The sequence below is a fragment of the Antechinus flavipes genome, chromosome 6 (genome assembly GCF_016432865.1).
Source record: "Antechinus flavipes isolate AdamAnt ecotype Samford, QLD, Australia chromosome 6, AdamAnt_v2, whole genome shotgun sequence".
Classification (NCBI taxonomy): domain Eukaryota; kingdom Metazoa; phylum Chordata; class Mammalia; order Dasyuromorphia; family Dasyuridae; genus Antechinus; species Antechinus flavipes.
Window position 1 is genome coordinate 200,243,068 of NC_067403.1, and position 12,023 is coordinate 200,255,090.

The window sequence follows — 12,023 nt, forward strand, 5'->3', positions numbered from 1 at the left end:
ACTGAGCTATCTTATTGGGAGGTGGGTGAGAGGTGAGAGAGATTAAACTCCTTTTCATTGGGTGAGAAGTGGGTTGACTAAGCTCCATACCATTGGATGAATTGGGTGATGGAATAAATGAACTCCATTCTTACTGGGTAGGAAAGGGGTGGTAAATGAACTCTTTTCTTACTGGTTGAAAGAGGGGTGTGTGTGACTGACCACTATGCTATTGGACAAGAATGGGGTGTGTGTATGTGTATGTATGTATGTATGTATGTATGTAGAGGTATAGGTGTGAGAATGAGCCCCATTCCATTGGGTAATAAGAGGGTCATGATTTAGCTCCATCTTCCTGGGTAGGGATAGGGGAAAATTACTGAAGTTGCTTTTCCTAGACTTGTTGGGGGCCAAGTTTCTCCCATTCCCCAAACCATGGGTTCAGGATGAACTTATTCCCAAGCTAATTTCTCCTTACTTTAGGCCACAATGAGTTTATCTGCAGATCACTCATCTCTTTCAGTCTTGACTTTCTGGTCCCCAACTAGCTGTTTTCTTCTGTTTTCGGTGGGACCCTTGTCTGATACTTGTCCTTTGTTCTTAACCCCCCTCCCCCATTCATCCTCTAGTCTAGTGTTTTGCTTCTGATTCCAGTCCTTTTTTTTTTTTTTTTTGCTTTGCTACCAGTTATGTGCCTCCTTTACCCCTCTCCCACCCTCCAATCCCTTAGCTTTTTTCCTGCTGTAAAACTGATTCCTTTCTACCCTCTTCCCCATCCTGCACAGTCCCTCTATTCGCCTTCCCCATCCCTCTGTCCTCTCTATCCTTTCCATTACTGGCTCATTCTCCCACCTCCCAGACTGTTCCCCAAGGGCCTGGTCTCCTAGACCCTGGCCAAAGGCAGAAGGCGGACTGGCTCCTTCCCCAGGGCTCCCCCCACTACCCCCCCCCGGCCTGGCCCGGGCTCTGGCCCAAGCCCCAGGCCCCAAGCCCCATCTCCCGCCCCTGGCCCTCCCGCTCCTCCCCCAGTGATGTCACGTCCCCGGCCGCCCCTCTGCCCAGCCGCCCCGCCCCCGCCCCCCTCCCACCCCCCAGTCCCCTGGGCCCGGCGCTCCCTCTCCCTCCCTCCTCCCTCCTCCCTCCCTGCTCCCCAGGGAGCGGCGGCGGCGGCGGCGGCGGCGGGATGGCCCGGGCCCGCGGCCAGGCCCCCGGGAGCGGCGGGCGGCGGCCGCGGAGGGGGGTCGGCCCGGGCCCGCGGGAGGCGCCGGGGCCGGGGCCGGGGCCGGGGCCGGGGCCCGGGGCGAGCCGGCTGGACTGCTGCTGCTGCTGCTCCAGGTGTTCCCGAGCGGGGTTGAGGGGCCCGGACGACGGGGCGGGCGGGGCCCGGGCAGCGGCGGCGGCATCGGCGGGCTTGACTCCCCCCCCTCGCTCCCCCGGGACGCGCGGCTGCTGCTGCTCCTGCCGCCGCCGCCGCCGCCGCCGCCGAGCTCCGCTCCCGCTGCCTCCGCCTTCCGGATGGTAATCAGCGCTCCGCACTCGGCGCGCCAGGCAGCCCACCGAGGCCGGCCGCTCTGTCCTCCCCTGCCCTGCCCTGCCCTGCCCTGCACTGCCCTGTCAGCCCTGCCCTGCCTTGCCGTGCTCTGCCCGCCTCTCTCTTCTGCCTTCTCCCCTCTCTCTGCCTCCTAGCGCGCTGCTTCCTTCTCTCGCATCCCTCTCCTTTCAAACCTCTGGAAACCTCCCTGCTGGGCTTCCTTTTCTGCACCTCAACTCCGCCAGCCCTACTTCGCATCACTCCTGAGAGCCCCACTTTGCGCACCCGCGGATTTCCCACTTTGCTTCGAGTTTTCGGGGTCCCCACTTTGTAAAGCTCTCGGGGTCCCCCACTTTGTGTCAGTTCGAGTGTCCCCACTTTGCCAGAGCCTTCTCTGGATATTGCATTCGGGGGTCCCCTCTGCTCAGCACTGAGGTTGCCACTTTGCATCTCACCGGAGTCTCTTCCCTGTCCCTGACTCCTGTGCCTTCGCATCCTGGTCCTGTGAGGTCCTCTCTGCTGCTTCTCCCCTCCCCTTCAGTTCCCCACTGCTTCCCCTGCTCCGGGCCCCCCTCGCGGCGAGTGGCCGCGGGGGAATCCCTCTGTCTCCCCGCCCCCCAGTGCAGGGGGAGGAGGCTGCGCTGCTGTTAGCGGGTCGGCTTTCTCCGAGGGAGCGGCCCGGGGAGCCAAGCTCTTACTGAGCTGGGGCCAGCAGAGAAGCCGTCGCGAGTCGGGCGCATCCCGCTGCTGCTGTCTTGCCCAGCTCGGCCCTGCCCTGCCCTGCTCTGTCTGCCCCGTCCTGGCCTGGTCCAGCCTATACTCGGCTCTACTGGGTGGGGGTGGGGACTATCCCCCAACTTCGTCCGAGCTCAGTGTGCGGGCCGTCGGGGCGCCAGGCAGAGCGGCGCCTGCAGCGCGGTCCCATGTTCTCCATGCAGGACTCCTTGCCCCGAGGAGGGCTCAGCCTGAAAGAGGAGCCGCTCCCTGCCGGCCTCGGCTCGGTGCGCTCCTGGATGCAGGGCACTGGAATCTTGGACGCCACCACCGCGGCGCAGAGGTGAGTCGTACTGAATGACGGGAGTCTATCCCGGAGGGGCAGCACAGAGGACTGGAGCTGGACCGTTACTGGGATGGGGAGGAACCGCCGAGTCCACAAGAACATCACAGATCCTTGCTTCCTTCACCCAACCCTTCCCTCCGGCCCCCTGTGCTCTCTAGCTCGCCTCCTACTCCTGTTTCTCCTTCTTTCCTTCCCTGCTGCCTTTCCCTAGCTTGTTTCCTGCCCCTCTCCAGCTCTGTCCCCCTGATTCTTCCTGCTCTTGAAGTTGTGCGGGAATCTGCCTGGGTCCGAGACCCAAGCTGAGTTAACCCTCCCGGCTGACACTGGCACTGGGAGCAGTAGCATGTGGGGTGATGTGGAAGGAGAGGAAAAAAAGTCGGTTTTCCTAACCCTTGCCTTCTAGTCCATGACCCCTTAGTTCCGGATAGTGATAATGGACAGAGTCCCAGAGGATTCCGGAATTAAGCTTCTGACAGCTCCGTTCTGCTCCTACTCTCATACCCTCCTCCAGCCTAACAGGGATGGGAGTTTGGAAGAGCCTGTTAGGACATACTGCTTGTTCTTCCTTTTCCAGTTCTTCCTTCTCTTTGGAGCTTTTCTTCCCACTGGCCTTCCCAATATTTACTGAATTGGTTGGGAGGGGGGAGGTAGTGGTGCTGGGGCAGGGAGGATGGGAGGGTGTCAGGGAGCTGGAGCTACTGGGCTCATAGCCAATGAGAACCCCTCCAGGAATCTTGACACCCATTTACCACCTGCTTAGGAGACTCAAGGAGAGAGAGAATGAGAAAAAAGGAAGGCACACTTAGGGGAGATGGAGACTGAAGTACAGGAGGGAAAGGATGAAATGGGACAGATAGCATTTTTTCACATGGATGCTTTTTGTAGCTGGAAAAGGGTTTGGGGATTTGCAGCAAGCAGTGCAGATTTTCAGGGCCTCTTCTGTTTTGTTTGTAGCAGTTCTGCCTGAGCTTAGGAGAGCTGCATCCTTATAAGTCTTAGCCCTGTGGCTCCTTGGCTCATCAGGGATGCACCTCCTCTTCACCATTTCCCATCCAAGTCCCATCCTAGCTTCTTGCTTGGGTCAACTGGTCTCCTCATTGGTTGTGGTTTCACCTGAACTCTGGGGCTAGAGGGAGAAGGGAAACAAATCCTCTCCTGCAGTCAGTGAGCATGGGAGTTCGACATTGTGTAGTGAAGTGCATACAGAGCATGACTGGTAGAAAGAAGGCAGAGGGATGCTGAGGGGCACTGTTGGCAGCTTTGGATTTGGGGGTGACTGGGGGAAGCACAGTGACTTGGGGCTAGATCCTCAATGTTTCAAAACTGGTTGGAGCTACCCTACCTCTCCCTAGCTTGCCTGGCTGAATGTGCCTACTGTTACTCAGACCCATGGGTAGACTTACATACTGGTGCATAAACTGTCCCCCACATGTGAACCTCTATTCTGTAGGTCCTAGGTAGGCACAAGTGCACCCTCATTAAGTATAAACTCAATGTAGACTATCCTGCTCATCCTGCCATGATTACTCATTTATATTCCCACTCATATATGTTCATGACCACTCTGCTCCACAAAAATCACTCCCTCGGACAAACATGCTTGCTGTCACATATACAAACACGTTCATACCCACTAGATTTCCCATTGAAGCTAACCTTCTGCTCTCTCCTTTTTGCTCTCCCATTCATCCTAAGATTAGGTAACCTGGAGAGCTGATGAGTAAGAGGGCAGAACTGTCTATATGTATGGTGTAGGCGGCAGTGGGAATAATGTATGAACAAACTTGGACCCTTCTCATCATTACAAGAGAAGCCTCCCCGCCCCCCCCACCTTCTTTTTGTGAGAATGAATCTCTGGTCATGTTTGTGTTTCTCTCTTAGAACCCTTGTTTCAATATGCTAGTCTTGAAAGGATTAAAGGAGATTTTTTATTTTTCCTTCATGTTGTCCAGGGCTGACAATGAGTTAAGTGGGGGAAGGGAGCACTTGTAGGGCGGGGAATCAGAGAAGGTAAGATTCTAAAATTGGAATTCTTGATCACTTCCCTACTCCCACCTCCAAGATACCCAAAACTCAATATTTATTTAGAGTCCTTAGTACTAGGTAGAGTTGCTCCAGTTCCCTGATCCTAGCTAGCCAGTTGCTTCCCCTAGCTTCTCCTGAGAAACCTACTACCCCTTATGGAGTATTCTTTCCTTTCAACACTCACCCCACCCACTCCTCTTTCCACATACAACTTTTCTGCTCATCCCTGAAGATGGGAGAAAAGGATGGGTGGTAAATTCAGCTTAGCTGTGGAGAGTTCAAGGATAATTCATTTACCTCTCTGTTTTTGGTACACACAGTTATGGGTATCTGCCATCATGTCCACTTATGTGCATCTCACTCATGTTGAAAGAACTATAGGGATGAATGTGACCTAGACCAGTAGAGAATAAAAAGGTGGGGATGAGGAGGAGGAGGAGTAGAAATCCATCTTTTCATGAGGACATTCCATTGGTAAAAGAAACCCTCGAAAGGGTTGGTGAGCTGATTTGGGGGGGCATTGCCTACAGTCTATTGAGGCCTGTCCTCCAGGAGGTACATTGGGCTTGGAGGAATTCATTGTATCATGGAAGAATGAGGTGGTGTGCTAAAGTAGGAAAAAAAAACTCAGAAACTGGACTCCAAAGCTGTGACTTTTCTAGCTGATTGACTTTTGTGAAGAGCAATTGAGAAAATGTGTTGTGGGAAGGTACTTAGAAAATTCTGACATGATATACAAGTATGAGACTTTTTAAGAGAAACTACCTCTTAAGGATTCTCTCTGATTCTGGGCTGGCTCCTATGTACAGATGGAACAGGTTCAAATCTTCCTCTCCCCCTATGTTCTCAATGCCCCTGGGATGCCCCAAAGTATCTATCCTCCTTCCCTAAGGACATCAGAATGCCATCTTCTCCAGGTGCTTGCTTCCTTCAAGTATCTCTTGTCCTTCAATTATCTTACCCTTTCCACTGGTTCTTTCGTATTTGCTTACCAATTTTCCTCAGATCTCTCTAAATTGAAAAAGAAATCCTTCCTGCAGCCCAGCTACTCCCTCAAGCTAGATTGTTCTTCCTCAACCATCTTATAGCATTTTTAGAGAGAGCAGTCTCTTCTTCCTGCCTCCATGTCTTTGCCACTCAATACTTGACTTTAACTTCTTGGCCATTGGCAGTCTGATTTTCTTTCCCATCACTCAAGGGACAATTGAAGGGAAAAATAGAAATTCGGGCTAAAATCCCCATAAGCTCTGATCATCATAGCCCTCATATAGGAAGAGAAGCCATCCTTACTTGAGGAAAAAGGTCTTGTCAACTCATAGAAAATTTTGTAAAGTTTTTGGTTCTGATTTACCCTCCTCCCATCAATTCTTTTGACAGTATTTCAGCTTTGTTACAACTTTTTAAAAAGCTGTCTCTAAATCTTGGCCAACAGCTGAGGAGTTCAGAAGGACCCAGAAATAGGCTTGGTAGCAGTCCTACCCAGGTAGATAGCTAATATTTATGTACTGCTTTAAGATATACAAAGAGGTGATATGTTATCTCGTTTGATCCTTACAACAACCCTGGGAGGTAGGTGCTACTTTGTTTTTCCAGTCAGGAAAATGAGGCTGAGAAATGTTAAGGGACCTTTCAAACTCAGTCTTCCTTATTCCAAGTCCATTGCTTGGACTGTGCCACTGAGCTGCCTCATTAACAGTAGAGGATGGGAGAGTGGCAGGTAAAAATAAATACTTCTCATGCTCCTAAATCTACATTCCCCATCCATTAAACTATGGGCTTATCTTTCTGACTGCCTCCTGTAAATTTCTACCAGAATGGTCCTTTGGCTCTTCAAATATTCCTCCCTTAGGTCCTGAATCTGCTTTTCCTCTGACCCATTTCTGGCTGTGGCACCAATGTCCAGCTCACCACCCAGGATAAAAAACGTTGATAAGATCTCTGACTCCCCACCCAATCACAGATGGAACAGGTTCAAGTCTTCCCCTCCCCCTATGATCTCATTGCCCCTAGGATGCCCCAAAGTATCTATCCTCTTTCTCTAAGAACATCAGAATGCCATCTTCTCCAGGTGCTTGTCTCCTTCAAGTATCTTTTCTGCCTCAATTATCTTACCCTTTCCACTGGTTCTTTCTTATTTGCTTACCAATCACTTAGTAGGTCCTGTGGACTTTTCCTCTGTAATGATTCTCATATCTGGCCTTTCTATCTATACCACCTGCTCCCTGCCTCAAATAAGCCTTCATGATTTTTCCTAGAGATGATTTGAGCATCTCCTAGATGTTCTCATTGCTTCAGTTTCTCCCTACCCCAAATCATATGACACATGGAGCTAGAGGAATATTTCTTGAGACTTAAGATCTAATCACTTATAACCTTCAGTAGCTCCTCACTGCTTAAAAAATAAGGTCCAAACGCTCGACATCTAAAAACCTTCATGATGTAGCCCCAGCCTGTCTTTCTAGCTTCATGTTTTGCTGCTTGTGGTACAGCAAAAAAAATGCTGGCTCTGAAGTCAGAGGATCTGAGTTCAAATTCCATCTTTATTACCTATGACTTATGTAACCCTGAAGACAAAGTTCCCTTGTCTGTAAAACAAGAGGTCTTGAACTAGATGACTTCTGTGTAGTCCTTTCCAGCCTAATCTATGTAAATCCAGATGTTAAGATTTTGTGTTCTTATCCTACATTCCAACCAAATTGAAATACTTGTCATTTCCCAAATCAACCATGCCCCCCTCTCTCCCCTCTGCCTAAAATATTGCTCCCATATTCAAAATTCCTTTCTTTTTTCAAGACCAATTGAGATCTTTTCCAAGAAGTTTTCCTGGATTCACTACCCCTGTTGGAAATGATCTCTTCTTCCTCTGAGAACTTTTGTAATACTTTGCGCCTGTCTTTAGGTACCACCCACATTCTGCTTTGAAATCTAGTTGCTTTTTGTTGTTGTTGTTCCTGTCAAGAAATCATTAACTTTGAGCTGGAAGTGACTTTAGGAGTTCAACCCTTAGTTAAAGCTCGTCTCCATGTCATATGCCCAACTGACAACTGCTAGTAAGTGGGACCTCACTACCTGCCCCAAACAGCCCCTTCTATTCTCAAATACTTCCTTTTGTTAGACATTCATCCTTGTGTAGAGCCAAATTTATCTATCTGGAACTTCTACCTATTGGTGATTGTTCTGTCTCTGGGGCTGAGGAGAACAAAACGCAACATTAAAGACAGTATCACATCCCCAAGTGCCTCTTCTTCAGGCTAAACTTTCCCATTTCCTTCAATGGATCTCCTTATCATGGGGTTTCAAATCTCCACCTTTGTTTTCCTTATAAGTCCGGACCATAAGCCTTTGAGATCAAAGTATTGAAGGGAGTACTTGATGGATTTTACTGGAGAATTCAAAAAGGAAAGAGAATTCCTGCCAGAGGAACACTCTCAATTTGAAGGTTTCCTTCCTATCCTGGTTGTGATCTTGTGAGGGGCAGGGATATGGTAATCTTGTTGTCCTGAGTCTGGAACACTCTCCTACCACCTTTCTTCAACTTGGTCAGAGGAAAGAACCATTCTGGACTTCTATCATTATGTGTGGGGCAGGGTGTGGTGCCCTATCCCCCTACCAGACGGTTCACTATCCCTGGGAACTGGTTAAACAATAGGGTTGCTCTCCAACCCAGCACAGGCCAATTGTTTGGGTGTAGAAAAGGCACATATTTGAGCCAGAGTGAAGATTCTCAAAGGAGAAAAGACGAGGTGGTTGGCAGGGGAGGAGGAGTGTGAGGGAGTCTCTTTGTAAGTCTGGGGATAACAATGGAACTGTGGGAGCCCCAGAGAGTGTGTGTCTCAGCTGGCTATGAGGCTAGAATAGGGTTCTCAGACTTGATATGCATTAAGAGTGAAGTGTGATTCTAAGTCCCTAACTGGTGACTCTGCTTTGGAAGCTAGGGACCCTTATTTGGGGGCAAGTTCCTTTCCCTTTTTCTTCTTCCTCCTCTTCACTTTCCCTATCCTGCCTGCAAGACTCAGCCCTCCCCCTAATTCAGGGAGGATCTCTCCCTCAGTGGGGTTTTTGCACCTTTGGTGACCGTGACTGGAACCCCCTTGATTCCCCTTGTAATCTTGGAATCTGTTTTTTATCCACCTCAACTTCCAAAACACAAACACAACCTGGCTACTGGAAGACCTGAGATCCTAGGAAAGAGTTTGTAAGACCATTTTGGACTCCTAAGTCTAGAACCCTCTCCTTTGCAAAATTCTGGGTCTCTTTCCTCTTTGGTGAGAGAATAGTTGCCTCTCGTGGACTTCCAAAATCATGTTCGGGGCAGGGTTGTGTGTATTAGGGGCTGGGAGGGGCAGAGAGAGGCTACTTAGAGCTGAAAGTAGCTCAGGGAGCTGACTTTCCTGTAAGCAGCTTTGGTCCAGCCCCTCTGCTAGGAAACGCTCCCATTTACTTTAATAATTAATTGCAGTGCCTCAGTGAATCTCCCTTCCCTTCCCTACCCCCTCCCCAGCCAAATGGGTGTTTCCACTGGCTTTCCCTCCCTCCCAGAGGCAACCTACCTTTCCCCATCTCCCTCATCCATCCTCTCTTTTCTTCTCCCAGCCCCTTCCCATCAAACCACGACTCAGGATTTCCTCGGAATCACTGGCTCTCACTCTAAGTACCAGAGAATCCAGGAATCCTGTTTAGGGGAAGCTCACACCCCAATCTTAATAATTTCCATTGCTTTCTAATGAGGAACGGGGGCTCCCAACTTTTCCTGTTCCTGCCCTCCCCCAACACCTCCCGGTTTTATTTTCTTCAGGTCTCACTTTCTGCCTCCTTGTCTCTCCCTCCCCCATCCTTCTCTGTAATATCTTTCCCCTGAGTCTTGTTCTTCCCTACATCTCTCATCTTTCCCTCTGAGTGTTAATGGCCCCTTATTCTAATGAACTATGGATTTCCATAGTGAAACACCTCAGCCTCCTGACTTCCTATCACTGGCTTTGATTCAGGGAATATGTTGGGAGTGGGGGGTGGGGAGCATAATCATTTTTTCCTATGTTGGGGATGGGGGCAGAGTTGTTGCACTGGGACTTGCTGGACCAAACCTGGAGGTCCTTAGGAGTGAGTTAGGAGCAAAGCTGGAATTTGGGCTGAAGGAGCCTGGCTCTCAGCACAGGAAGGAGTGTTGGATAGAGGTAGAGGAGAGAGATGAATACTTGTTGAACGAGAAAGCATGGGATGGGGAAGGAGGATATGGGAGTGTGAAGGAAGAAGGAATGGGGAGCGGTCTCATGATGGGGATGCAGGGAAGAGAGTGGGGGAGCTATATAGAAGAAAGGAGGGGGAAATAGAGAAGAATTTGGGAAGAAGGATTTAGGACAGAAGATATGGAGGAGGAAATGAATGGGAAGATTTTAGGAGGAAACTCAAAGGGAAACAGGAGAGGTCGAGGTGGAGAGATGAAAGGGATTGAAGAGAATTTATTTTGTGGCTTTTTAATCGACTCTGATAATCCCCAAGCCTGGGGCTAGTGACAGGAGATCTTCATTCCTCTCCCAGTTCATACCCAGGTTCCTCCACATCAATGACTGTGCCTTAGTTGCTCCATAGATATATGGAGGCAGGGGAATTACTTTAAGGAAGAACTAATGCCTCATATTTCCCACTGTGGACACTGAGAAGCCCGGAGGCTCTGGCTAAGGAGGGAAATAGGTGAGAAAGGAGAATAACAAAGTAAGAACCAATGAGGGAGTTAGATAGAGGAGATAGAAATGTCAAGGGGAGGGTGAGAGGGAGAGAGAGAGAGACAGAGAGACAGAGGGACAGAGAGATAGAAGGAGACAGAGACAGAGAGAAAGAGAGACATATAGAGAGAGGGAGGGAGGAAGGGAAGGAGAGAGAGACAAAGACAGAGATAGAGTAAGAGAGAGGAAGGAAGGGAGAGAAGGAGAGAGAGAGACTGAGAAAAAGATACAGAGAGATAGAGAGAGGCAGAGAAAAAAGAGAGAGATACAGAGAGAAACAAGAAGGCAGGGAACAGCAGCTTTGAAGGGAACCTGAAGCCAAGTGTCTTGGTGCGTCTCTCTGGGGAAGGGGGGGTGGGGAGTGGGACTAGGAGTAGGGAGCCAGAGTCTCGCCTGTTGGGAGAGGTGCTCTCCGGTGTGATTGCTCTAGAGAGGCTGTTAGAAGCGGGCTTATTTTTTTTTTTTGTTAAATTGCTGTTATTTATAATAACCGTTTAGTCAAGAATGTAAAGAGCCGTGGAGCCTCCTCCCAGGGAACGCTCGAAGAGAAATACTGGCTCTATTTCGAGACAATTGTAGCAGGCGGATGCTGTGCAGCTTTCCTCCTCCCCTCCCTTTCTGCCCACCTCCTGGGCCTCAAGTGGGGGGGGGACCACTAGTCCACAGCTGGAGGGGGGTAGGAGACATGGATTGATTGCATGGTCTTTTTGTCCCTGCCCGTGCTTGTGCAACACTTGAACACATTGAGGTGTCTTGGAGACAAGAAGGGAGGTGCATTTCCCTGTTTCCCACTGTTTGCCACCCCCATCCTCCCGCTGCCCCATTCCCCAAAGGTGCTAGGAGTTAGTTATTTGTGGACTCAGCTCAGGGCATTCTTACTGGTGATGGGTACAGTGGCCTCCTGCTTTTCTTGGTTTTTCATAATTGCCCTGGAGAAAGTGGGATATTGAGGGCGGAGGGCACAGACATACACAAAGCTTTAGCCTTTTCCCTTTCTCCTCCCCACCTCTCCCAGATCTAGCAGGAGGTGATATAAGGTCTCTAGCTATGCACTTGCAGTAGGGAAGGATCCAGGGGGAGCGGTGAGCCTCCAGAACAAAGGATCAGCCTCTGAACCCTGGGCAGAGTATATAGGATGGAGCATGCCAGAGTGAGCTAAGTCTTAGGATCAGGCCTCTGGTTTGTAGGAAAGACAATGGGGTAAAATTAAAGTGGGTCTTTTATCCCCCCATACCTTCAAATGGACCTACAGGACCTGAACTTGTGACTTTGTTGTTATGAAGGACTCCCAGATGAGCAAATTCCCATCACCAACGTGGGTCAGAACTTTCAATGACCTGCCTAGGGCAAAGGTGTCAAATAAGCAACCAGAACCAAATTAAAATGTCATTGGAGGACATTTAACAAAACGAACAAGTAAATACAAAATAAATTAAAATGCAATAAAACAGAGAGAGCATTAATATATGATTTTCCAAGTTAGTAAGTATCCAGAAAGAGGTTTATATACACTTTGGTGACCTGTTTCTATTTAACAGCCCTGACTCAGACTGCTGATATGCTCAAGATCTCACTTGCCCAGGCAAGGACTTGAATTCATGTCCTTCTGGCTTCAAATTTCCCTGGAAGGAGCACCATGCTGCTTTCCCCTGACACTCAGGATCAGGACCATTCATTGAACCTCCTGGTCTTGCTTAGCTTATCAACC

General features: G+C 49.7%; 1 protein-coding gene across 4 annotated transcripts in view; it reads left to right on the forward strand.

Annotated features, from left to right (window-relative positions):
- Window positions 1-1,291: 1,291 nt before the first annotated feature.
- Window positions 1,292-12,023, forward strand: part of EBF4 (EBF family member 4) — a 97,897-nt gene continuing 87,165 nt past the window's right edge. For 2 of the 4 annotated variants that reach the window (XM_051964250.1, XM_051964252.1), the window contains exon 1: window positions 1,323-2,567. In XM_051964250.1, coding sequence (XP_051820210.1) covers window positions 2,434-2,567 — 134 coding nt within the window. In that variant the 5' untranslated portion in view covers window positions 1,323-2,433. Of the gene's footprint in view, window positions 2,568-12,023 lie in introns of all 4 variants that reach the window. The other 2 variants (XM_051964251.1, XM_051964253.1) reach the window with 2 other exon arrangements.